Source organism: Trichechus manatus, unplaced genomic scaffold (genome assembly GCF_000243295.1).
Source record: "Trichechus manatus latirostris isolate Lorelei unplaced genomic scaffold, TriManLat1.0 scaffold00048, whole genome shotgun sequence".
NCBI classification, from domain to species: domain Eukaryota; kingdom Metazoa; phylum Chordata; class Mammalia; order Sirenia; family Trichechidae; genus Trichechus; species Trichechus manatus.
The window spans coordinates 8,758,044-8,784,965 of NW_004443984.1; the positions used below are offsets into that span (position 1 = coordinate 8,758,044).

At 37.1% G+C, this 26,922-nt stretch overlaps 1 protein-coding gene across 2 annotated transcripts in view; it reads left to right on the forward strand.

Annotated features, from left to right (window-relative positions):
- EIF4G3 (eukaryotic translation initiation factor 4 gamma 3) overlaps positions 1–26,922 on the forward strand; it is a 348,277-nt gene that overhangs the window by 136,993 nt on the left and 184,362 nt on the right. Inside the window, exon 5 of one of the 2 annotated variants that reach the window (XM_023732132.1) lies at positions 25,574–25,669. In XM_023732132.1, coding sequence (XP_023587900.1) covers positions 25,640–25,669 — 30 coding nt within the window. In that variant the 5' untranslated portion in view covers positions 25,574–25,639. Of the gene's footprint in view, positions 1–21,943; positions 25,670–26,922 lie in introns of those variants that run through there. The other variant, XM_023732133.1, reaches the window with a different exon arrangement.

Below are 26,922 nucleotides of genomic sequence, written 5' to 3' on the forward strand. Positions count from 1 at the left end.
GTCTAATCTCTAAAATCTACAAGAAAATCCAACATCTCTACAACATAAAGACAAATAATCCAATTAAAAAATGGGCAAAGGAAATGAACAGACACTTCACCAAAGAAGACATTCAAGCAGCTAACAGACACATGAGGAAATGCTCGCAATCACTAACCATTAGAGAAATGCAAATTAAAACCACATTGAGATACCATCTCACTCCAGCATTACTGGCACGAATCAAAAACACTGGAAATAAATGTTGGAGAAGCTGCAGGGAGATTTGAACTCTTATGCACTGCTGGTGGGAATGCATGATGATACAACCATTTTGGAAAATGATACGGCGTTTCCTGAGAAAGCTAGAAATAGAAGTACCATATGATCCAGCAATCCTACCCCTAGGAATGTATCTTAGAGAAATAAGAGCTGTCACACGAATAGACATATGCCCACCCATGTTCATTGCAGCATTGTTCACAATAGCAAAAAGATGGAAACAACCTAGATGCCGATCAGCAGATGAATGCATAAACAAAGTATGGTACATGCGCACAATGGAGTATTATGCAACGATAAAAACAGTGATGAATCTGTGAAGTATCTCATAACATGGATGAAACTGGAGGACATTACGCTGAGTGAAATAAGTCAATCACAAAAGGACAAATATTGTATGAGACCTCTACTATAAAAAGTCATGAAAAAGTTTACACGTAAAAAGTAACAATCTTTGTTGGTTACGAGGGATGGGAGGGGTGGAGGGGGGGAAATACTAAATAGACAATAGATAAGTGTTAACTTTGGTGAAGGGTACGAGAGTACACAATACTGGGGAAGCCAGCACAGCTTGTACAAGGCAAGGTTATGGAAGCTCCATAGACATATCCAAACTCCCCGAGGGACTGAATTGCTGGGCAGAGGGCTGCGGGAACCATGGTCTCAGGGACCATCTCCTCAATTGGCATAACACAGTTTATAAAGACAATGTTCTGCATTCTACCTTGGTGAGTAGTGTCTGGGGTCTTAAAGTCTGTGAGCAGCCATGTAAGATGCTCCACTGGTCTCTTCCCTTTGTGAGCAAGGGAGAATGAAGAGAACAAGATACAAGGAAAAGATTAGTTCAAAAGACTAATGGACCACAGCTACCATGGCCTCCACCAGACTGAGTCCAGTACAGCTAGGTGGTGCCCGGCTACCACCACTGACTGCTCTGACTGGGATCACAAAAGAGGGTCCTGGACAGAGCTGGAGAAGGATATAGAACAAAATTCCAACACACACAAAAGGACCAGATTTACTGGCCTGAGAGAGACTGGAGAAACCTGGAGAGTATGGCCCCCAGACACCCTTTTAGCTCAGTGGTGAAGTCACTTCCATGGTTCACCGTTCAGCCGGGGGTTGGACAGCCCCATAAAACAAAACGGGAGTAATGAGGCACAGCAGTCCAGGGACAAGAACTAGAAGGCAGGAGGGGACAGGAAAGCTGTTGATAGGGAACAACAAGGTAGAGAAGGGACAGTGTTGACATGTTGTGGGGTTGTTAACCATTGTCATAGGGCAATATGTGTGCTGACTGTTTAATGAGAAAATTTTGTTCTGTAAACCTTCATCTAAAGTCAAAAAAAAAAAAAATTATCCATGTGAGATCAAATTGACAACAGCGACTCAAAAGATTTGATGGGAAGCCTAGGGGACAGTGAGTTGAAGACAATGGTGAAAGAATAATTTGGAAAAGGATAGTGAGAATAGCATCACAAATGGAAGAATGTAATCCATGTCACTGAATTGTTCATGTAGAAATTTTTTAAATACTGTATTTTTGGGTATGTATATTTTTACCAAAAAAAAAAAAAAAAAAGTCCTCCAAGGTCATGAAGGGAGAGTGTTGACATGTTGTGGGTGTATTAACCAATGTCATAAAACAGTATGTGTACTGATTGTTTAATGAGAAACTATTTGTTCTGTAAACCTTCACCTGAAGTACAATAAAAAAAAAATTAAAAAAAATATTCAGGATATTGTAAGCTTCAGGGGGTGCAGAGGGGATACAACAGGGAAGGATCCCACACAATTATTGGAGAGGTTTCTTCAGTTGAGAGGTGGGTGGACAGGGTGTGTTTTATTACTAGTCTTTAATCTGTATAGATATACTACGTATATTCTTTTGTGTGTGTGATGTTGTTATGTATTGAATTGTGTCCCCCCAAAATATGAATTTAAGTTCTGGCCCCTGTACCTGTGGACGTAAACCTGTTTCTTATGTTATTAAGGCCCACCAGAGTAGGCTAGGTCCTAAACCTAATCACTTCTGAGTTATTAGAAGAGCAGACTAGATACAGAGACACACAAAGGGGCAAGACAAATGCCAAGGAACACTGAAGAATGTCAGCAATTTCCAAGGAACTCCTGGGGATGTTGACAAGGAAGGACTCTGCCCTTGAGCAGATTGGGACTTGTAGCCTCTAAAACTGTGAGAATAAATTCTCGTTCTTTAAAACAAGCAAACAAACAAAAAACATTTGGCCATGGATGTTTGGGTTTATATCTGGACTTTCAATTCCATTCCCTTGGTCTATATGTCTTTCCTTATGCCAGTACTGTACTGTTGTGATTACTGTAGCTTTGTAGTAACTTTTTGAAATTAGGAAGTGTGAGTCCTCCAACTTTGTTCTTCCTTTTGAAAATTGTTTTGACTATTCAGAGTCCTTTGCAATTCCATATGAATTTGAGGATCAGGTTTTCCATTTCTGAAAAACAGGCTGTTGGAATTTTGATAGTGTTTAGGGCAAATGTGTATATTGGTTTTGGTAGTATTGTCATCTTAGCAATATTAAGTCTTCTAATCCATGAATACAGGATGTCTTTCAATTTATTTAGGTGTTAAATTTTTTTCAGCTATATCTTGTAGCTTTCAGTGTACAGATGTTGCCTTCTTGATTAAATTTATTTCCAAGCATTTTATTCTTTTTTTGATGCTGTTATAAATGGAATTTGTTATGAATTGAATTGTATCCCCCGAAAATGTGTGTCAACTTGGCTAGGCCATGATTACCAGTACTGTTTGGTTGTCCTCCATTTTGTGATGTGATGTAATTATCCTATGTGTTGTACATCCTAACCTGTATGATGCTAATCAAAGACCACAGCCTTCAGTATGGATCACACCTCAACATAAAGGAAACAAAAATCCTTATAACTGGACCAATAATCAACATCATGATAAATGGAGAAAAGATTGAAGTTGTCAAGGATTTCATTTTACTTAGATCCTCAGTCAACACTCATGAAAGCAGCAGCTAAGAAGTGAAACGACCCATTGCATTCGGCAGAACCGCTGCAAAATATCTCTTTAAAATGTTAAAAAGCAAAGATGTCACTTTAAGGACAGGTGCGCCTGACCCAAGCCAGGATGTTTTCAATCACAGCATATTCATGTGAAAGCTGGACAATGAATGAGGAAGACTGAAGAAGAATTGATGCCTTTGAATTATGGTGTTCATGAAGAATATTGAATATACCGTGGAGTGCCAAAAGAACGAACAAATCTGTTTTGGAAGAAGTACAGCCAGAATGCTCGTTAGAAGCAAGGATGGCGAGACTTTGTCTCATGTACCTTGGACATGTTCTCAGGAGGGACCCATCCCTGGAGAAAGGACATCATGGTTGGTAAAGGAGAGAGTCAGCGAAGAAGAAGACCTTCAATGAGATGGACTGACACAGTGGCTGCAACAATGGGCTCAAGCATAGCAACGATTGTGAGTATGGTTTAGGACCATGCAGTGTTTCGTTCGACTGTACGTAGGGTCATTATTAGTTGGACTCGACTCAGTGGTACCTAACAACAACAACATGATGTTAATGAAGGAGGATTAGAGGCAGTTATGTTAACGAGGTAGTACATAATCTACAGGATTAGGTTATATTTTGAGTCAGTCTCTTTTGATATATAAAAGAAGTGAGCAGAGAGGAGAGGGACCTCATTACCACCCAGAAAGAAAAGCCAAGAGTTAAGTCCGTGCTTTGGACCTGGGGTCCCTGCAATGAGAAGCTCCTCGACCAGGGGAAGATTGATGACCAAGACCTCCCCTAGAGCTGATAGAGAAAGGAAAGCTTTCCCCTGGAGCTGGTACCCTGAATTTGGACTTCTAGCCTCCTAAACTGTGAGCCCTGGTGGCACAGTCATTAAGAGCTACGGCTGCTAACCGCAACATTGGCAGTTCAAATCCGTCAGCTGCTCCTTAGAAACCCTATGGGGCAGTTCTACTCTGTCCTGTAGGGTCGCTATGAGACAGAATAGACTCGACAGTAGTGAGTTTGATTTTTTTGTTTAAACGGTAAGAGAATAAATTTCTGTTCGTTATAACTATCCATTTGTGGTATACTGGTTGTAGCAGCACTAGATAACTAAGAATTGCTTTCATAGTTGTATGTTTCGATTGTTCATTTCTAGCGTTTAGAAGTATACCTCATTTTTACATGTTGATTTTATATTCCACAGCTTTGCTGAATTTGCTTTGCTGTTAATAGTTTCTTTGTGGAGTCTGTAGGGTTTTCTGGATATAAGTTCATGTCATCAGTGAAAAGAGATAGTTTTACTTCTTCTTTTCCAATTTGGGTGTTTTTTTATTTCCTTTTCTTGTTGAACGTTTCTGGCTAAAACTCCCAGCACTGTGTTAAATAGAAATGGTGAAAATGAGCATTTTTTTTTATCTTGTTCCTTATCTGTTGGTTTTTCATATATAACCTTCATTGTATTGAGGAAATTCCCTTCTAGTCATAGTTTAGTGAGTGTTTTTATCATGAAAGCGTGTTGGATTTTTTAGTGCTTCTTGTTCATCAGTTTGTGGATTTTTTCTCTCTTCATTCTATTAATATGCTGTATTAGATTGATTGATTTTCTTATGTGGTACGACCCTTGCATTTGTGGATAAGTGTCATTTAGTTGTGGTGTATTATCCTTTTAATATACTGCTGAACTTGGTTTGCTGGTATCTTGTTGAGGGTTTTTGCCATTATATTCTTAAGGAATGTTGGTCTGTAGTTTTCTTTCCTTGTATTGTCTTTTTCTGGCTTCAATATCAAGGTAAGGCTGGCCTCAGAGAAAGTGTTTGAAAATGTTCTTTCTTCTGTTTCTTAAAAGAGTTTGAGAAGAATTGATATTAATTCTTCTTTAAGTGTTTTCTAGAAATCACCACTGAAGCTATCTGATCCTGGACTTTTCTTTGCTGGGAGGTTTTTGATTAGTGATTCAATGTTCTTACTTCATATGTGTGTTCAGAATTTCTGTTTCTTATTGAGTCAGCTTTGGTAGTTTATGAGTTTTTAGGATTTGTCCATTTTCTTCTAGGTTATCCAGTCTGTTGCCGTACGGTTGTTCATAGTACTCTCTTTTAATCCTTTTCATTTCTGTGTAGTTGGTAGAAATGTTCCCTTTCTTTTCTGATTTTAGTAATTTGAGTCTTCTCTATTTTTATCTTAGTCAGTCTAGCTAAAGATTTTTCATTGTTGATCTTTTGGAAGAACCATCTTTTGGTTTCATTGACTTGTTTTTTCCTCTTGTTTTTATGTTTATTTTGTTTTTCTCTGCACTAATCTTTATATTTCCTTTTTTCTGCTAACTCTGTTTAGTTTTTTATTTTTATTTTTCTAGGTCCCAAAAAGGTACAGCTAAATTACTGATGAGATTTCTTCTTTTTTAATATAAGCTTTATAGCTATAAATTTCTCCCTGAGGACTGCTTTCACTGCATCACGAAAGTTTGGTATGTTGTCTTTTCATTTTTCTTTTCCTTAAGATGTTTTATAATTTTCTTTTTTGACCCAGTAGTTATTTATGAGTATGTTATTTAATTTACACATACTTGTGCATTTTGAAGTTTTCTTTCTGTTATTGATTTCTAGTTTTACTCTGTTGTGATTGAAATGATAACATTGTATTATTTTGTGTTTTTCAATTTATTAAGTTTTATTTTATGTCCGAACATGTGGTCTGTCTTGGACAGTGTATCATGTGCACTTCAGAAGAATGTATATTCCACTGCTGTTGGGTGGAGTGTTAATGTGTGTATCCGTTAGATCTAAGGGCTTATATTGCTATTCAAATCCTCTGTTTCCTTATTAATCTTCTGTTTTGGTTGTTCTATCCATTATTGAAGTGAGGTATTGAAATCTTCAGGTGTTATACTAGGACTGTCTATTTCTCCCTTTAAATCTGTCAATTTTTGCTTCTTGTTATTTTGGGGCTCTGTTATTAGGTGTCTACATGTTTATAATTTGTATACCTTCCTGTTGGATTGAATCTTTTATCAGTCTATAATGTCATTCTTTGTCTCTTGTAACCTTTTTTATCTTGAAATCTCTTTTGTTTAATAATAATATAATGACCCAACTCTGTATTTGTTACTGTTTGCACGGAATATCTTTCTTCCATCCTTTTACTTTCAACTTCTTTGTTTTTTGTATCTAAAGGGATGTTTGTGTAGAACAGCATATTGATGGATTATGTTTCTTTTTCCATTTTGCCAATCTTCTGCCTTTAAATTGGAGAGTTTATTTATATTTAATATAATTACTGGTAAGTAAAGACTTTGGCCATTTAGCTTTTCTTTTTTTTTTTTTTTGGTATCTTATATGATTTTTTTTCTGAAAAAAATTAGCCAGTGAAAAGCTTATGAATAGCAGGGGAATATTGTCTGGTATACTGCCAGAAGATGAGCCCCTCGGGTTGGAAGGTGCTCAAAATACAGCTGGGGAAGAGCTGCCTCTGCAAAATAGTCAACTTTAATGACGTTAAGATGCATTGTTAATTACTGGTGACTGGAATGCAAAAGTTGGAAACAAGGATTAGTAGTTGGAAAATATGGCCTTGGTGACAGAAATGACACCAGCGATCACATGATAGAATTTCACAAGACCAACGAATTCTTCATTGTAAATACTTTTTTTCAATAACATCAAAGGCGATTATACACGTGGTCCTTACCAGATGGAATACACAGAATCAAATTACCTACATCAGTGGGAAAGAGATGATAGGAAAGCTCAATATCATCAGTCAGAACAAGGCTAGGGGCCGACTGTGGAACAGACCATTAGTTGCTCATATGCAAGTTCAAGTTGAAGCAGACAGAAATTAGAACAAGTCCATGAGAGCCAAGGTACGACCTTGAGCATATCTCACCTGAATTCAGAGACCATCTCAAGAATAGATTTGACACATTGAACACTAATGACAAGACCAGACAAGTTGTGGAATGACATCAAGGACATCATACGTGAAGAAACCAAGAGGTCGTTGAAAAGACAGGAAAGAAAGAAAAGACCAAAATGGATGTCAGAAAAGACTAATACTTGCCCTTGAATGTAGAGTAGCTAAAGCAAAAGGAATAAATGATGAAGTAAAAGAGGTGAACAGAAGATTTTCAAAGTGCAGATCAAGAAGACATAGTAAAGTAGTATAATGAAATGTGCAAACACCTGGAGATAGAAAACCAAAGCGGTAGAACATGCTCGGCATTTCTCAAGCTGATAGAACTGAAGAAAAAATTCAAGACGCAAGTTGCAATATTTAAGGATTCTACTGGGAAAATACTCAACAATGCAAGAAACATCCAAAGAAAATGGAAGGAATACACAGAGTCACAGTACCAGAAGGCACTGGTTTGTGTTCAACCATTTCAGAAGGTAGCATGTTATCAAGAACTGATTGTATTGAAGGAAGAAGTCCAAGCTGCACTGAAGGCATTGGCAAAAAAACAGGGCCCCAGGAATTGACCAGATACCAATTGAGATGTTTCAACAAACAGATGCAGCACTGGAAGTGCTCACTCATCTATGCCAAGAAATTTGGAAAACAGCTATCTGGCCAACTGATTGGAAAAGATTCATATATGTACCCATTCCAAAGAGAGATGATCCAACAGAATGCACAAAATTATCAAACAATGTCATTAATATCACACACAAGTAAAATGTTGCTGAAGATCATTCAAAAACAGTTGCAGCTGTACATTGACAGTGAACTGCCAGAAATTCAAGCTGGATCCAGAAGGAGGATGCGGACAAAGGGATATCATTGCTGATGTCAGATGGATCTTGGCTGAAAGCAGAGAATACCAGGAAGATGTTCACCTGTGTTTTATTCACTGTGCCAAGGCATTCAACTATGCGGATCATAACAAATTATGAATAATCTTGCAAAGAATGAGAATTCCAGAACACTTAATTATGCTCATGAGTAACCTGTACAGAGACCAAGAAGCAGTCGTTCGAATAGAACAACTGGATACTCCGTGGTTTAAAATCAAGACGGGTGTGCCTCAGAGTTGTATCCTTTCACCATAATTATTCAATCTGTATGCTGAGCAAATAATCCAAGAAGCTGGACTATATGATGAAGAATGGGGCATCAGGATTGGAGGAAGACTCATTAACATCTTGCAATATGCAGATGACACAACCTTTCTGAAATTGAAGACAACTTGAAGTGCTTATTGATGGAAGATCAAAGACTATAGCCTTCAGTATGGACTACAGCTCAACATTTAAAAAAAAAAAAAAAAAAAAACCAGATATCCTCACTACCGGACCACTAAGCAACATCATGTTAAATGGAGAAAAGATTGAGGTTGTCAAAGATTTCATTTTAATTGGATCCACAGTCAGCTCCCATGGAAGCAGCAGTCAAGAAATCAAACAGTGAATTGGCAAATCTTCTGTAAAAGACCTCAAAGTGTTAAAAAGCAAAGATGTCACTTTGAAGACTAATGTGCACCTGACCCAAGCCGTGGTGTTTTCAGTCACCTCATATGCATGTGAAAGCTGGACAGTGAATTAGGAAGACTGAAGAAGAATTGATGTCTTTGAGTATGGTGTTGATGAAGAATATTGAATATACCACGGACTGCCAGAAGCAACGATGGTGAGACTTTGTCTCATGTGCTTTGGACATGTTATCAGGAGGGACTCATTTTTGGAGAAGGACATCATGCTTGGTAAAGTAGAGGATCAATGAAAGAGAGGAAGATCCTCAACGAGATGGATTGACCCAGTGGCTGCAAAAATGGGCTCAAGCATTAACGATGTTTGTGTGGATGGCTCAGGATGGGGCAGTGTTTCATACTATTGCACATAGGATCACTGTGAGTCAGAACCGACTCAATAGCACCTAACAACAACATATGCTTTTTGTTCTTCAGTTCTTCCATTCCTGCCTCTTTTTTGCATTTAGTTGATTTTTTATAGTTTGCCATTTTGATTTCCTACTTCTCTCCTTTTCTGTATTTTTAAATGTTTTTTCTTTGTGTTTGTCTTGGGAATTATAATTAAAATCTTAAAATTATAATGATAACAGCAATATAGTTTGAATAATAACTACTCCCTGCTCCAGTACTACTCTGCTTCTTCCCCTTTATATTGTTATTGTCACAGATGTAAATCTTTATATACTTTCTGTCCACTAACATAGATTTATATCTACTGTTTCATGCATTTGCCTTTTAAAACACATAGGAGAAAAGGAGGAGTTAAAAACCAAAAGTACATAAATACTGGCTTTTATATTTACCTATGTAGTTACCTTATTTGTGTTCTTTATTTCTTTATATAGCTTTTAGTTAATGTCTAGGATCATTTCATTTCAGCCCGAAGGATTCCCTTTAGTATTTCTTATAGGACAGCTCTCCTAGGAACAAACTTCCTTAGCTTTTATGTATCTAGGAATATCTTACTTTCTCCTTCATTCCTGAAAGATAATTTTGTCCGATATAGAATTCTTTGGTTGACTGTGTTTTTCTTTCTATAGTTTAAATATGTCATCCCATTGCTTTCTGGCCTCCATAATTTCTGATGAAAAATTAGCTGTTACTGTTCTTGAGCATACCTTGTATGTGACAGGTCACTTGTCTCTTGCTCTTTTCCAGATTCTTTCTTTGTCTTTTGACAATTTGACTTTAATATGTCTCAGTGTTCCTTTCTTTGAGTTTATCCTTGTTGGAGTTCGTTGAGGTTTTGGATGTGTAGATTCATGTTAGGAAATTTTCGACCATTATTTCTTCATATATTCTTTCTGCTTTCTCTCTGTCTTCTCTCCTTCTGGAACTTTCGTAATATTTATATTGTTCTGATTGATGGTGTCCTACAGTCCCCTTAAGGTCTGTTTACTTTTCTTTATTGTTTTTACTTTCTGTTTCTCAGATTGGATGATTGCAATTGCCCTGTCTTAAAGTTTGCAAATTCTGTCTTTTTTCTGCCGAAATCTGCTATTGAACCCCTCTAATGAATATTTTATTTCACTTATTGTACTTTTCAACCCCGGAATTTCTGTTTGTTTCCTTTTTAAAATTTCTATCTCTTTATTGATATTCTAATTCTGTGAGCACATCATTTTTATGGTTTCCATTAGTTCTTTGTCCATGGTTTCCCTTAGCTCTTTGAATGTGTTTAAGACAATTGGTTTAAAGCCTTTGTCTTGTAAGTCCAGTGTCTGGGCTTCTTCATCTATACTTTCTGTCAGCTCCTATTTTTCCTTTGAAGGGGACATACTTTTCTATTTCTTTGTATGCTTTGTCATTTTTTGCTGAAAAGCACACATTCAAATTTCATAATGTAGTAACTTTGAAAATCAGATTCTCCCTTTCCCCAGATTTTTTTTTCCTTCCTGATTGTTGAAAGATTAGCTTGTGTTTATCTAGTGTTTTGACTCAAATATCCTTCAACGTTAGGAGCTTAAAACAAAGCAAAACCAAACAAAAAACACTCTCCCAGTTCTTGCAGCTTGGCTCTCTGCTGGTGCCCTTCTTTAACCTTAGCTGGGCTGTTTGCAATTCTACTTCAGCGTCCTTCACTTTCTTCTCATAGTGAGCTCACAGAATAGCCAGCAGTGAAAATTTAGGATTGTCTTTTTTTTTTTCTGAGTTTATGTCCTGTCTTGGGCATGCAAGTAGCTCTCTAAGTTCTGCAGTATACATGAGCACTTTTTTAAAATTTTTTCTTTATTGTAATTTAGATGAAGGTTTACAGAACAAATAGTTTCTCATTAAACAGTCAGTACAGATTGTTTTATGACATTGATCAACAACCCCACGACATGTCAACACTCTTCCTTCTCGACCTTGAGAACCTTTTTATGGTGAAAATATACATAGCCAAAGATACACCATTTCAAAAATTTCCACATTTACAATTCAGTGACATGGATTACATTCTTCCATTTGTGATGCTATTCTCACTATCCTTTTCCAAATTATTCTTTCACCATTGTCTTCAACTCACTGTCCCCTAGGCTTCCCATCAAATCTTTTGAGTCGCTGTTGTCAATTTGATCTCACATGGATAATTTTTTTTTTCTTTTGTACTTTAGATGAAGGTTTACAGAACAAAAGAGTTTCTCATTAAACAGTCAGCACACATATTGCCCTATGACGATGGTTAACAACCCCACGACATCAACACTGTCCCTTCTCAACGTTGTGTTCCCTATAACCAGCTTTCCTGTCCCCTCCTGCCTTCTAGTCTTTGTCCCTGGACTGCTGTGCCTCTTTTGTCCCATTTTGTTTTATGAGGCTGTCCAGTCCCTGGCTGAACGATTAACTTCGGGAGTGACTTCACCACTGAGCTAAAAGGGTGTCCGGGGGCCATACTCTCGGGGTTTCTCCACTCTGTCAGGCCAGTAAATCTGGTCTTTTTTTGTGAGGTAGAGTTGTGTTCTACATCCTTTTCCAGCTCTGTCCAGGACCCTCTTTTGTGATCCCGGTCAGAGCAGTCAGTGGTGGTAGCCAGGCATCTAGCTGTACTGGACTCAGTCTGGTGGAGGCCATGGTAGCTGTGGTCCATTAGTCCTTCGAGCTAATCTTTTCCTTGTATCCTGTTCTCTTCATTCTCCCTTGCTCCTGAAGGGGTGAGACCAGTGGAGTATCTTAGATGGCTGCTCACAGGCTTTTAAGGCCCCAGACTCTACCTGCCAAGGTAGAATGTAGAACATTGTCTTTATAAACTGTGTTATGCCAGTTGAGCTCAGTGTTCCCCGAGACCATGGTCCCCACAGCCCTCTGCCCAGCAATTCAGTCCCTCAGGGAGTTTGGAAGTTTCTACAGAGTTTCCATGACCTTTCTTTGTACAGGTTGTGCTGGCTTCCCCAGTATTGTTTACTCTCGTACCCTTCACCAAAGTTATGACTTATCTATTGTCTATTTAGTTCCCCCCCATCCCTCGTAACCAACAAAGATTCTTTTTGTGTGTAAACTTTTCCATGTGTTTTTACAGTAGAGGTCTCATACAATATTTGTCCTTTTGTGATTGACTTATTTCACTCAGCATGACGTCCTCCAGTTTCATCCATGTTTTGGGATGCTTTACAGATTCATCGTTGTTCTTTATCTTTGCATAATACTGCATTGTGTGTATGTACCATAGTTTGTTTATCCACTTGTCTGTTGATGGGCATCTAGGTTGTTTCCATCTTTTTGCTGTTGTGAACAGTGCTGCAGTGAACATGAGTGTGCATATGTCTATTCGTGTGATGGCTCTTATTTCTGTAGGATTTATTCCTAGGAGTGGGATTGCATTTTGTAGTTGTTTTTTGTGTGTGTGTGAGTGATGCTGACGTTCTTTGTTCCTCTTACTCTCTTGTGCTGAGTTACTTTTGTTTTGTGGATTTTTTTCCATTTTTCTGTTTTTGTAGGTTTTGTTTTTACTGAGACTTTATGTTTTTCTTTATTTTGATGAGTAGGTTTGTTAACTTTCTTTGTGATTACCTTGAAATTTATCCTTATCTTCCTAGATTTGAACCAGTCTATTATTACTTGATATCGCCTTGACTTTCTCTCCATTAGAAGGTTCTATACCTGCACCGTTTATTCCCTCTTTTATTGTTCTGATGCTGTTGTCATTTGCAGATTAACCTCTTTGGTTCTCTGTTGTAATTCTTTTGGTTTTGCATAATCCTTAAGAGTTCATTTCCTAGGTTGGTATCTGACTGGTACAGTCCTTTGTCCTAGATTCAGCCTGTGGTCTGATGTTGTTTGTTGTCAGATCAAAGGATTCCCTTTAATAAGTCTTGTAAGTTTGCTTTGGTTTTTACATAGTCCCTTAATTTCTGTTTCTCTGTAAGTGACCTAATTTCACTATCATATTTAAATGAGAATTTTGCAGGATATATTATTCTTGGCTGGCAGTTTTTTTCTTATATATGTCATTCCATTGCCTTCTTGCCAGCATGGTTTCTGCCAAATAATCTGAGCTTAGTTTTATTGTTTCTCCTCTGTGACTTTTTTTCTCGAGCTGCTCTTGGGATTCTTTGTTTGTCTTTGGTTTTGGCGAGTGTGATTATGATACGCATTGGTGATTTTCTATTCTGTATGAGGTTTGTTGAGCTCCTTGGATGGTCAGCTTTTCATCTTTCATGATATTGGGGAAGTTTTCTGTCAGCAGTTCTTCAATGATCTTCTCTGTGTTTTCTGTTTTCTCCCTGTGTTCTGGAACTCCGATCACTTGCAGATTTCTGCTTTTGATGCTATCCCACATAATTCTCAGGGTTTCTTCATTTCGCTTCATTCTTTTTTCTGATTTTTCTTCAAACAGAGTTGTATGCTAGTGTTTGTTTTCAATTTCGCTGATCCTATCTTCCATCATTTCAAACCTGCTCCTCAGCCCTTCTATGACACTGTCCATTTCTGAAATCTTGTTTATCTTTTGGATTTCTAATTGTTGTTTTTGTATGGTTTCTAGTTGTGAATTTATTTTAGCATTTTGTTCCTGTTTTAGTTTCTTGAATTCTTCCATTTTTTTGTCTGTGTTTTCCATGAATTCATCTGCCTTTTCCATGAATTTGTCTATTTTTTTCCTAATTTTTGTCTGTTTTTTGCTTAAACTCTTGGGTAATTCTGAACATTAGGGATTTGAATGCCCTATCATTTAGGTCTAGTGCCTTTTCTTCTACTGGAAGGTCGTTTGCTGTTTTATTTTGGACGCCTACTGGAACCATCCTGTCCTGTTTTTTTAAATGTTTTGATATTGTTTGCTGTTTTCGGGGTATTCAGTCGTTATTTTCCTTGTTTATTGATTGTAGATTTGTTTTTTTCCTCTTGCTTTTTTGTTTTATTTGGCTATGTCTAAGCCGGCGGGCTGTGCATTCTTTGTTGTTTGCTCGTCTGTGGGCATGATACTTTTGACCTCCTTCTCCGCTGGGCAGGGTTAGTCACTCAGGTATGGTAGAGCAGGGCAGGTCCAGCTGAAGTGGAGTTGCTGGGATGGGTTGTTTGTAGCACGTACCTGGGATGGGTTGTTTGTAGCACGTACCATGGCTGACAGTGCGGACCAGAAATCAGTGCAGGTCAGTTTCCAGTATGCCATGCCTGTGCTGCTTGGGAGTGTGATGTTCAGCGCATTGTGCAGGTAGACAGGAAGGAGGGGCTAGACTGTGATGTTTAGAGCTAAGATCTGTATGGGAAAGAGGAGAGAGATTAGAAAGGAACAGGAGCCAAAAACATACACACAAACAAAACAGAGTGCTAAGGGAGCTTGCTGTTGGAGTGGAGAGATGAGAGACTGAGAAATGAGGGAAAACAGAAATTTAAAAAAAGGGTAAAAGAAAAAAATGAATAAATTGAGAAACTGGAAATGAAGAAAGACAAAAAAAGAAATAAGAGAGAAAAGAAAACAAAACAGAGAAACAAAAAAAAAATCACAGAAAAAAACAGATGCCCCCAGGGATGTCCTCTTGCATCTGCGCAGAGTATGCGAGTAGCTTCTGAGCCGTGCAGTACTGCCTGGCTAGAAGGGGCTCCCTTGCCAGGAAAAGAAAAAGAAAACAAACAAGTCAAAACAGAACAAATCAGAGCAAACAAACAAAAAAGCCCTGGGGGTCCTACCAGCATAGCGGCCCAGGCCAGGAAGCAGTTTCACAGTCAGTTACTGTTTCTCATCCTCTCAGGAAGAAGCAAAGATGGCACACGGAGCCAGGTATTTGAGAGAAAGGAGGGGGGAGATGGTGAGAGGTAAGAAAGATATCTAAAGAAGCGGGGAAAAAAGCAACACCAGCAGCCAACAAATGGTACTCAGGGAGCCAGCCAGTTTTGCACATGGAATCCAAGGGACAGCAGGGTGTTTCACGTCCAAGAGACTTTGGGTGCAGGAAGCAGAGGAGGCTAAGTGGGGGTGACGAAGGGTGGGGGGTGGGGAAGCCTATATAGCTGGTTACCAGTGGTTCTGTCTCCTGCTAGAAGCTCCGTGAAGCTGCTTTCTCGTATCCCCTGTTCGCTGATCTCTGATAGGAGTCCAAGATGGTAGATCCGTGCTGTGATAGCTGATAGGGGACTTCTGCACGTATTGCTCATCGCTCTCTGTTCCCAGTCAGTTTCTTATTTCATTTGGTGCTTGGCCGAGTTCTTTATCTCTTTATTTGATGCTTAGGGTTTCAGGATTGATGTGTGACTCTGTTTGACTTAGTTTTTCTGACCTTTGCTGCAGAGGGACAGCGTGTTGCTTCTGACTATAGCCCCATGTTGCCCAGAAGTCTACATAACCATGTTTGAATGTTCTAATTTCCTAAAGAAACTCTTCAGCTTTTCCTCTCATGCATTAGGTAGTCTTATGTATGTCACCATAGTCTTTTGCTCCGAGTAGCTGTGGGTGTCTTGATCACCTTCCATTGTTTTTGAACAAAACATGCTGTTTTTCCTCCCTAAGTGGGTTCCAAGTTAGGCAAAACAGAAACCAGCAGTACAGTCAGTCCTTTAGGTAGGTTCCTGGACAGGTTAGAAGAGACAAAACACAATAATTTGCAAATAAGTTCTCCTCTGCACTCTCTGGATCCAGGGAGCAGTTTCCCCCTGAAAACATGGGCTGCAGTCTTCATTACTGCCACCTGAGCTGTGGGGAGAGTAGGACAAGGGCAAGTGAAAATACAACAAAGCTTTCCTGCCATTTTTAAGTTTTGTTTTTGTTTTTGTTTTTGTTTTTTTGACTGCATCGCTTGGTTATTGTAAACCTTTGCTTTTTTTTGCAGAGTTCTGACAAAGTTGTTTCCGACAGTTTCTGGGCTTCTTTTTGGTGTTTCTGTGGAAGGATGGGAGTTTGGAGCTTACTCTTCCACCATTTTGCTGATGTCATTCAAGACTAAATGCTATCTCTTGCTTTCTCAGGTTGGAAAATAAATATTCTGCCTGGGTTTGATTCTTCTTGTTCCTCTCTCTCTTTTTAAATAAAAGATGAGAACTTGATTTCCCCTTTCACCAAAATATATATAAAAGATTTGTGTTTTGTGTAGACTACTGAATGATTTTTAAATTTATATTGGATGGTTGTTGTATAGCTGCCTACTGTTTTTGAATTTCAGATGGATTTCAGTGCCATGTCAAGTTGTCATTGTTCAGACAGCTCTACTTTATCAAGTGCTGCTTAAAATTCAACAAGATACAAGCAAGTTTATATAAGTATATACATACCGATATGTATTAGCCTGACATATTTATGAAGTTGAATAAATGTTGAAATAAATTTGTTTGTGATTAGACTTTTGTAATAGAGGAATGTTCTCTTGGCTACTTTTTGAAGTAGATAGGCATTAATGGAATCTTTGCTATGTTTTGCTTATACTTAGCATTTTATTACAGTGGGAATTAAAATTTTTACTGGTTGTGTAGAGCTCAAGAAGACAATTCTCAAGAGGTTGAAGGTGCCTGGAAATAGTGTGGATGGAAAATTATTTTAGAGTCATAATATAAGAATTTGCTATGCCTATGGAAATTTGGGAGAATGAAGCCTACTAGACTGAGAGAATAAACTTCTGTTTATTAAAGCCATCCACTTGTGGTATTTCTGTTACAGCAGCACTAGATGACTGTTACAGATTGTCTGATTCAAAACGGCCAATACCAGTCCAGTTCAGCTCACTAATGCTGAGAATATCGATGTGTGTTCCATTTCACTTTTGATGACTTCTTATTTTCCTAGATTCATACTTTGTGGCTTCCACATTCCGATTATTAATGGAGGATGTTTGCAGGTGTTTATTCTCATTTTGAGTTATGCCGCACCAGCAAATGAAGGTCCCAAAAGCTTGACTCCATCCTTGTCATTAAGAGTGACTCTACTTTGAGGAGGCAGCTCTTCCCCACTCGTCTTTTGAGTAACTTCCAACCTGGGGAGCTCATCTTCTGGCACTATATTGGACAATGTTCTGCTGCTATTCATAAGGTTTTCACTAGCCAGTTTTTTCAGAAATAGACTGCCAGATCCTTTTCGTAGCCTATCTTAGTCTGGAAGCTCAGCTGAAACCTGTCCACCAAGGGTGATCCTGCTGGTATTTAAAATACCGGTGACAAAGCTTCCATCATCACGGCAGCACAGAAGCCTCCACAGTATGACAGACTGACAGACACGTGGTGCATCAATGCAGTAAATGCCACTAAATTATATATTTCAAATGGCTATTTGTATGTTATGAAAAAAGAATTCTTATCAGAAAAGTCTTTACATACTGGTAAACTTGCCCTTCTCATGGTCGCAGATAAAAGTTTTCCAAAATTCTGCTTTTCGCTTGGAAGTTTGAATTTATTAGTGTTAATAAATTCTTTGTTTTCTTTGAAGTTACAAAGCTTACTTTGTTCTGCTAGTTCATCTCGTAACTCAGTTGTGCAAGTGTTTTTTCCCCATTGTACCTCAGGATACCACAGAAGTACTTTTATCTGTCTTCTCATTTGGATACACAGTGTATTAAAAAAGACATCTAATAAGGTTACATACTACATAATTTCATTCATAGAAAATTCTTGAAATGACACAGTTATGGAGATGGAGAACACATTAGTGGTTGCTAGGGGTTAGGGTGGCAGAGGTGCAGGGAGGAAATAGGAGGAAAAGAGGGGGGGAAGAAGGAAGGTGTCTGTGACTGTGATAGAGTAGCTCAAGCGATTTTTGTGATGAAATTGTTTTATATTTTGACTATAGTGGTGGTCACAAGAATCTACATATGTGATAAAATTGCATAGAACTAAATATACACATGAATAAGTGCATGAAAAAATGGTGAAATCTGAATAAGGCCAGTGGAGTTTATCATTGTCAGTATCCTAGCTGTGATATTGTACTGTGGTTATGCAGGGAAACTATATTTTTTAAACTCCGTGTGCATCTGTAATTATCTCAAAATAAAGTTGTTGTTTTTAAATTATGTGGAAAATAAAGACATCTTTTGAAAGGTTGAAATTTAATAAAATTAATAATTTTTACATTTACACAAATGACATTCTTAAGTAACTGGTATTCCCCCCCCCCCCCGCTTTTTTTGAATGTAAATGCGTGGCAAGAGCGTGGAGATAAAGAATACAATAACTTCTAGTACAATTCGGTACCATTGCCCTGATTTTTATTAAGGTGCCAGCCATTTTACACACCATTACTTTTATACCATTAATGCAAATGTCAACACTGGCAAATGATATCTTAGTATTAATATTATGAAAATATTTTACCTTGCATACCATCTGTTAGAGCCTCAGGGATGTCTAGAATTTCATAGACCACACTGACAATCAGTGGCTTAAATCTTCGATGTTAGTACAGCTGAAGAAAATAAGTGACATGCTTAAGACTACAGGTAAGTTAAGTGATAAGTTTTTGCTTCTCTCTAGTGTTTTATATTGTACCTATTGGGTGTCACTATCACTGCAAAAGTAGGGTTAGAAAAGTTGGTAATGATATAAAAGGTAGACTCTAGAACAGGAAAGAAGGAAACTTGGGAATTTACAAATTTCTATACCTGTTCTGGGCAGTACTGTAACCACTAGGCACATATGTCTATTTAAATTCTTATAGATTAAAAATATACAAATAAAATTAATTTAGATAAAATAAAAAATTCAGTTTGTCAGTTGCGTTAGGCATGTTTCAAGTGTTCTATAGCCAGATATGGTTAATAGCTACCATATTATACAGTTCAGATATAGAACACTTAGTTCATCACAGAAAGGTCTATTGGACAATGCTGGTTTAGACCTTAAGTAACTATCTTTGCTTCTGTAGCCAGATTTAAGTGGCAGGTATTTGTTTGTTAGACAGAAAAGTTTCTCACTATTAACGTATATCCGATGATATCTAATAATAGGAATCAATGAATACATATATTCATACTTCTAAAGAAAAACTATAAAGCCAAATTAAGAACTTTTATAAATTAATAGGAATAACCTTAATTTTATTATGTAGCCTTTTGTAGTCTTTTCATTCATATTTTAAAAGGCATTCCCAGCTCTAAAACAATAGAAATAGTTTTCCTAGCACCTTTTACAGTTTTATATTTCAAATCTCAACATTTCAATCAGTCTGGTTTTTTTTTTTGGAATGATAATTTGAAGATGGGTAACCAGCTTTTACTCCAAATAATTAGCTAGTCATCCTAACACAATTTATTAAATAATTCTGGTATTTTTCTATTGATATGAAATGCCACCAGTGCATTATCTACATACAAGTGTTTATTTCATCATTTTCTTAGTAGCATTCTTCTATATCATTAGCTGTTCTTCTGTATCTTTTTTTAATGGCTGCAAAAGATTATATTCCTGTGAATGAATAAATGATTCTTACACTTATGTCATTATGGGCTATATCATAAACTTCTTGAAGGTAAAAGAAAAAAACAAAACAAACCCACATATCTTGGGCCTCGTTTATGCACATAGCCCATAGCATGGTGTCTTATTCGTGTTAGATTTCAATAAATATTTGTGATATGACATGAAATTTCAATTGTGTTCTAAAAACATTTAGAAATTTTTAAAATAGGCCTCCTACTAGATTTTCTGGTTTGCTTAGCTTTTGTATTTCACACGTGGAGGAAACTAAAAGATAGAAGTTATCTTCATTATGTTTTTATTATAAAAGTAATCAATTCTTGCTATTGAAAAGGAAAAACAGTAGTGTATAGAGTAAAATCTAAAAGTTGTATCCTATATACCCCCTTTCATCCTCTCCCTCCTCTGAAGCAGACAATGGTAAGTTTGCTAGGTATCCTCTAACACATTTTATCTCTTTATATGTTTGTGTATATAAGTGTGTGTATGTATATTTGTGGTATATTTATATATAAAAGATATACATATATACATGTTTATATGTATGTTTTTAAAAACAGAAGTAGGATCTTTTTATAAGTAATAGTTCTACAGTTCATCACTTAGTGTTACGTTATACTCATCTTTCTGTGACAGCTTATGTGCATTTACCTCATTCTTATTAAGATTATGCTGTATTCTCATTGATTGAATATAGCATAATTTATTTCACCTGTCCCCTATTTATGGAAATTTATAATTTTTTTTCTTTTTTACTAGTTGAATATGGATGGAGTTGTTGTTGCTAGGTGCTGTCCAGTTGGTTCAGACTCATAGTGACGCTGTTTACAATAGAACGAAACACTGTCCAGTCCTGCGCGTTCCTCACGGTCGTTGCTATGTTTGAGCCCATTGTTGCAGCCACTGTGTCAATCAACTTCATTGAGAGTTTTCCTCTTTTTCGCTAACCCTCTACCAAGCCTGATGTCCTTCTCCAGGGGCTGGTCCCGCCTGATAACATGTCCAAAGTATGTGAGACAAAATCTTGCCATCCTTGCTTCTACGGATCATGCTGACTGTGTTTCTTCCTTGAAAAGGAATTGTAGAGTCAAAAGGATAAGCATATTTAAAATTTTGATTATTATTGCCAGTAGCTCTTTGAAAAGATTGTGGCAGCTTAATTTTTCAAACAGATTTGTGTGTGTACACATACATGCACAATATTGAATTTCACCTTTATGGCAAAATTTTATAGTAAATAAAATACGTACGGTGAAGGAGGAGTGTTAAAACAGGAGAAATGTTCTTTATTGTCTTATATGTTGAGCAGTGCAGGGAACATAGTAAGAGCTATGTGTTCTCTGTCATTTTTGTTTGCTTACGTTCATTGTATTATATTGTGAAAAATTGAGAATTCATGTTAAATTTTTCACATATGCGTACTTTGCAAACCATCACATCTGGTCTCTGTATACCTAAGATGCTCTGTTAATGTGGAATTCACACTGGAGTGGAATTCACCCTCATATTTCTGTCTGGTTGACTATCCAAATCACCACTTTTTGAATAGTTGTTTTGTACTTAAAGATTGTGTGGACCACAAGGATTGTTTTAATTGTCTTCCACTGGCATTCGGTTAACAGTTTTTCTGTTTACAGTGTTTGCTACTTTTTCTTGTTACTATTGTGTTGTTGTCTTCCCAATTAATAAAAAGGGATCAGTGACTCAAAAGGGTTCATTGAAACTTAAAAATAGTGATGAAAATGAGACCATAAGTCTTTTGACTCTTGAGAACTTGGGCAGTGAACTAGATTGCAGTGTAAATATAAAATCTTAATCTTTATGTTCTGGGAAAAGTACGTTGTCTTAGGCTAGGTTCTCTAGAGAGGCAAAACCAGTAAAGCATATAAATATATATATAGAGAGAGATTTATATCAAAGAAACAGCTCACGTGATTGTAGAGGCTGGAATGTCCCAAGTCCATGGATTAGGATAGAGGCTTCTCCCAGTTCACGTAGCCACAGGGATTGGTGAACCCAAGATCGGCAGGTCGGAAAGCAGGACTCTTGCTCACAGGCTGTGAATATCAACAAATCCCAAGATTGGCAGGCAAGTCGGCAAGGCTTCTCCTGTTTCATGTAGCTGCAGGGGCTGGCAAACCCAAGATCAGCAGGTCGGATAGCAGGGCTCCACAGGCTGTGAAGGTCGATGAATCCCAAGATCGGCAGATAAGCTGATAGCTCAAGTCCCAAGAACCAGCAGTCAGAGGAACAGGAGGCAACTGCAGGATCCACAGCTAGCAAAAAGCCAGAATGTCTGCTCATATTCAGATGCAGGTCACACCCCCAAGGAAACACCCTTTCAACTGGTTGGCTACTCATAGCAGATTCCATCATGGGAGTGATTATATATAAACACTGAGAATCATGGCCCAGCCAAGTTGACACACAATCTTAACCATCACATGAGTCTTTGGGATCAGTCTGAAAGTATCTGAAAAAGAAAAGCAAGAATAAAAAATACGACTATTAAAATGTTATTTTATTGAACTATCCCTAGTTCTGTATACATTGGATCTGATGAAACACGATCAAAGATTGTTTCTAGTGAAATTTTTGCATTATTTTTAAACACAGCCCAATAGCTTAATTACTCAGTAAACTTGTTTTATGCTATTAAATGTGAGGAAGAAATGAAAATCACACAGGCATCTTCCACAGTTGCATTTCTTGGATAAACAACAGGTACAAGCCACACCATTGCTAAGAAATTTCTGAGGCCAGCCACAGACGGAAAAATGCTCCAAGAGAAAGCTAAGTGATCTTTTGGCAAAACTCCTTTATCAAATGCCACTGTAAGATAATCCATATTGCTAATGGCACGTAGGCATATGTTGTGAAAGAGCAATCATGCACGTGTGGCTGTCAGCATATATTATTCTTTGCACTTAGATGAAACTGCTTGTGTACAGAGTATGAATCAGCTTGTGGCATATATATATTTGAAATATAAAATGAAGTACTTCATTCCTTTTTTGTAGTTTCCTTAAAACAGAAAACCCAAGCTAAAGGAAAATAAGTTTTCTGTTTTATTAATAATTATTTGTGGAGCAGTAACGTACCCTAGAAAAGGCACGTTGGGAACTGTTGAGAAAGCACCAGCCACGTGTGTCCAGGAAGGGTATTGTTACTGAATAAAAGAGCTTGTACCTGACAGCTAATTCACATACTGCTTTTCCTCAGAGAAAGTCAACAGTGTGTTGCTTTATTTGGCTCCAGTGTTGAAGATATTAGTAAAAATTTTGAATGAGGTCACATAGGTTTATCATACATACTTTCAGCATGTTCTATGAAAAAATGGGCAGCTATTCTTAAGTACTCTAGCTGTGAGAGGGAAAATGCTCACCTAACTTTTTCAAGTGTATAAAGAGAGAATATTTTTCTATGTTTTTATAAGTGGTGCATCTGAATGTTATGTTTAGTATCCTGACAGGCAGAAGTTTATGCTTAAAAGTACCACCAGTTTAACTACTGAGAATAAAATATCCAGATGCCCTAAGACCAAAGAGCCTTACCACTGAGAGTAAGATTTTCTGAACACTCAGTGATTTTCTTTAATTGATGAAGAATGAAGCTGATGTTGTAATTTAAAACTGTATCCAAGTGCTGCAATGGAACTTGAAGAAATACTTTTCAGATCTGAATGCAGCTGGAGTTGAATCCATTAACCACTGTTTCCCAGGTTGAAAGAGTCAAACTTTTCAGCTCTTCAGAATTTGAGTGTGATACATATACATAGTGTCTGAAACTACTGAAAATAATCTTTGGAGAGTTTAAGGTCTAAATAATTTTTGGGTCATGTTTGATCCAGTTATCCACTATTTGATAGACTTGTTGGCCGCCATCAAGTTGGTTCCGACTCATAGTAACCCCATAGGATTTTCTTGGCTGTAATCTTTATGGAGGCAGATCTCCAGATCTTTCTCCCTCAGAGCCGCTGAGTGGATTCGAACAGCCAACCTTTTAGTTAACAGCCAAGTGCTTAAACATTGAGTCACCAGGGCTCCTTGATAGATACCAGATACTTATTGCCATGTTTTTCAATCTTTGGCTAGATTTAATAGAACTAAAGTAAGAAAGAAAATCAACCTGATGTGGAGTCCTAGTGTCAGCTATAAAAAAAAACAAAAACGAATTCATTGCCCTTGAGTTGATGCTGACTCATAGCGACCCTACAGAATAGAGTAGAACTGCCCCATACAGTTTCTAAGGCTGTAATCTTTATGGATGCAGACTGTCACGTTTTTCCTGTGAAGTGGATGGTGAGTTCAGACCGCTGACCTTTTGGTTAGCAGCTGAGTGCTTAACCACTGCGCCACCAGGGCTCCTTTAGTGTCAGCTATAGAGATGGCTTGTATAGGTTATGTTGTTAGATTGCAATAATATCCTTTGTATCTAATATGAAACTTATTTTTTTCATTAATTTTGGTTTGTTTTTATTTTTTGAAAGTTGTAATGATTCTTTTCAAACATTTACTTTAAATTAGTGATCCCGTGTTCTGCTGAAAAATTTCCGTTAAACAGTTGACAGATGCCAAAAGTTGTAGAAACTTTTTTTAAAGCACAGTTAAAATAATTTCTGTAGATACGTCATTCACTAACTTAGTTACTTTGGGTAAGAAACTTAAATTTTCTGATCCTCAATTTTCTCATTTGTGCATTTGGCATAGTGGTAACTAAAGGTGACTGCATAGTTATTTACTTTGTCTCATTTAATTGTGCAACAATCTTGTGAGGTAGGTGTATTATCCCTAGTTTACATTCATGGAAAAGATAAATCACTGGTCCAAGCTAACAGCAGCAGTTGCTAGGAATTGAATTGAAATCCTCCATGTCCATTGCTCTTGCTAGCATTTCTTGTCAAACATGTTATAAGAATTTTTTTTTTCTGTTCATTTTTCAATTGGGCTGTTTGTCTTTTTGTTGTTAAGTTGTGGGAGTTCTTCATATATTCTGTTTGTTAAACCCTTGTCAAATACATAATTCCCTAAAATTTTTCCTCAGTCTGTAGATTGTCTCTTCACTTCGTTGATAAAGTCCTTTGATGAACAAAAGTTGTTAACTTTTATGAGGCTGTGTATCTATTTTGTCTTTTACTGCTCCTTCTTTTGATGTCACATGTAAGAATCCATTGTTAAAAACTAGGTCTCAAGGCAATACCCTTACGTTTTTTTCTAAGAGTTGTATTGTTTTATTTCTCACATTTATTCTTGATTCATTTTTAATTAGTTTTTATATATGGTATCAAGTATGAATCTTGCTTTATTCTTTTGCATGTGGAAATCCAGTTTTCAAGTTATTTTTTTCTGAAATTACTAGCCCTATAACATGTTAGTCTGTTAGCATTTAACATAGCTTCATAATGAAAAGCTTATATTCTTATTTTCAAAAATCTATGACAAGTTAGTATGTGACATTATATTACCACTTATTCCAAGCTTTTATTTAAAGTTCTTATTGATTGTAGATTTTTATGGGATCGTGTAAAAGGATTAAGATGTGAGCTGTGGCAAGAGAACAGCAATAATACAGCAGTTAACTGTATGAACTGCTAATTGTGGCTCAGGGATATGTTCCTTGAGGGCCACTTTTGTTCTATAGGAACCTTTGGAAAGCACACCACACCAGTAACAAGTGCTCCCAGCCTTGTGTGATTTTGTTTGTAGCTTAGGTTGTCTATCTCAGAAATAGATGAATTGACAGTGGGTCCTTTTGCATTCATGGTATCAAATAATTGCATCTGGGAATTGGATTGCTAATATTTCCTTATGAGGAAGTTTATGGTAACTTCCCAAAAAGTACTGATTCTGAATTGCTGGACATTGTGACAAAGTTTTTTTAAAAAAAAGTAGACCTGTAAACTATAATAATAAGCACTTCTGTGAATTGTTTTTTTATTTTTATTTTTTTGCACCTTGAATTTAAGTCACCTTGCCATATTTTTCAAAATATGATATTGTTCTTGCTATTCTTTGACAGACCCCTTATCCCTCTGGACAGAATGCAGGTCCAACCACGCTGGTGTACCCCCAAGCCCCTCAGACAATGAATTCACAACCTCAAACCCGTTCTCCGGTAAGTAAGCAAAAGCTTGTTCTAGATAATATTGTCTACCTTAGTTTGCGCGCCTAGTAGCTTGGGTTCTTTTGACTAATATTTTCACAGGATTTTGGAAGTTTATTCCAAAGATATATTATTACTATTATTGATTTCATTGTATTTTCAGACCTTTCTATGTAGGAATAATTTAAATTTATTAAGAAAAAGAGGAAATGGAGCTTATTTATTTTACTTTTCTATGGCATGATTTTCTTTTCTTTTTTTTTTAAAGCCTGTTTGCATTCAAGTTTGCTTCATTTCAGCTCTTAATTTATCAGTTGTATTGTTCAAAATTCAGGAGAAGAGTAAAGCACAATGATGTTGAAGGTAACTTGAATTTCATTAATTAGACTCACAATTTCCAGTGGTTTAGGAAGTAAGATTACTGAGTCAGTGTCACTGGATTAGTTCTAACTATTTGACAATGTGGACGTATGCATGACATACACCAATGGGTGTATTCATTTCTTCAGATGGTAAATAAATTGTCATACAAATGTAAATGCTGTCATCCTCTGTGCTAATCTTTTACATGGATTGCAATAAGTACTGCAAAGACTGAGAATTTACTCAAAGATCATCTTCTGTTCCAGAAAAGTGTGCAGTCGCTTCAGCTGTCCATTCTTTAGAAAGTCATCTCCTGTCCTGCATGATTAGCTTTGGCTAGAAGGTGCTTCTGTAACATCTCACATTGTATCTCTTTGTACCTCAGTTCTGTGTTTTCCTCAGACTACAGGGACCTTCTTTTTGTTCCCACCCTTGCTTTTTGCTTGTAGTATGGGAATACTTCATTGCATTAGCTCTTATTCTTTTGGTTTTCTGCATGAATTTAGAATTGTTGAAATATACCAAAGAATTGCTCAAAGAGCTAGGACAGCATAGACTGCACCAAAACACAATCTTTCTTACCCTCTGTCTTCCTTTTTCCCTGTTGTCCTTTTCTCCAATACCTGTTCCTAGATCCTGGTTCTCCCCAGTGGGTAGAAGAACCCATTCTAAAGAGTGAGGTGGGACTTTAGTCCCAGTTGCCTGTTTGCTTTTCTCTCTCTCTCTCTTTTTTTTTTTTTTTTTTTTTTTTGCTGAAATGGTCAACAAGATGTCTGATGAAAGTTTTGTTCTGAGAGTGACTTGGGGATGTGGACATTTGACTACTCGAAATAGGTCTGAGATCTCACAGATCAATTTAGATAGGCCCCGGTTCTAATCATTAAATATGGAACATTATGGTA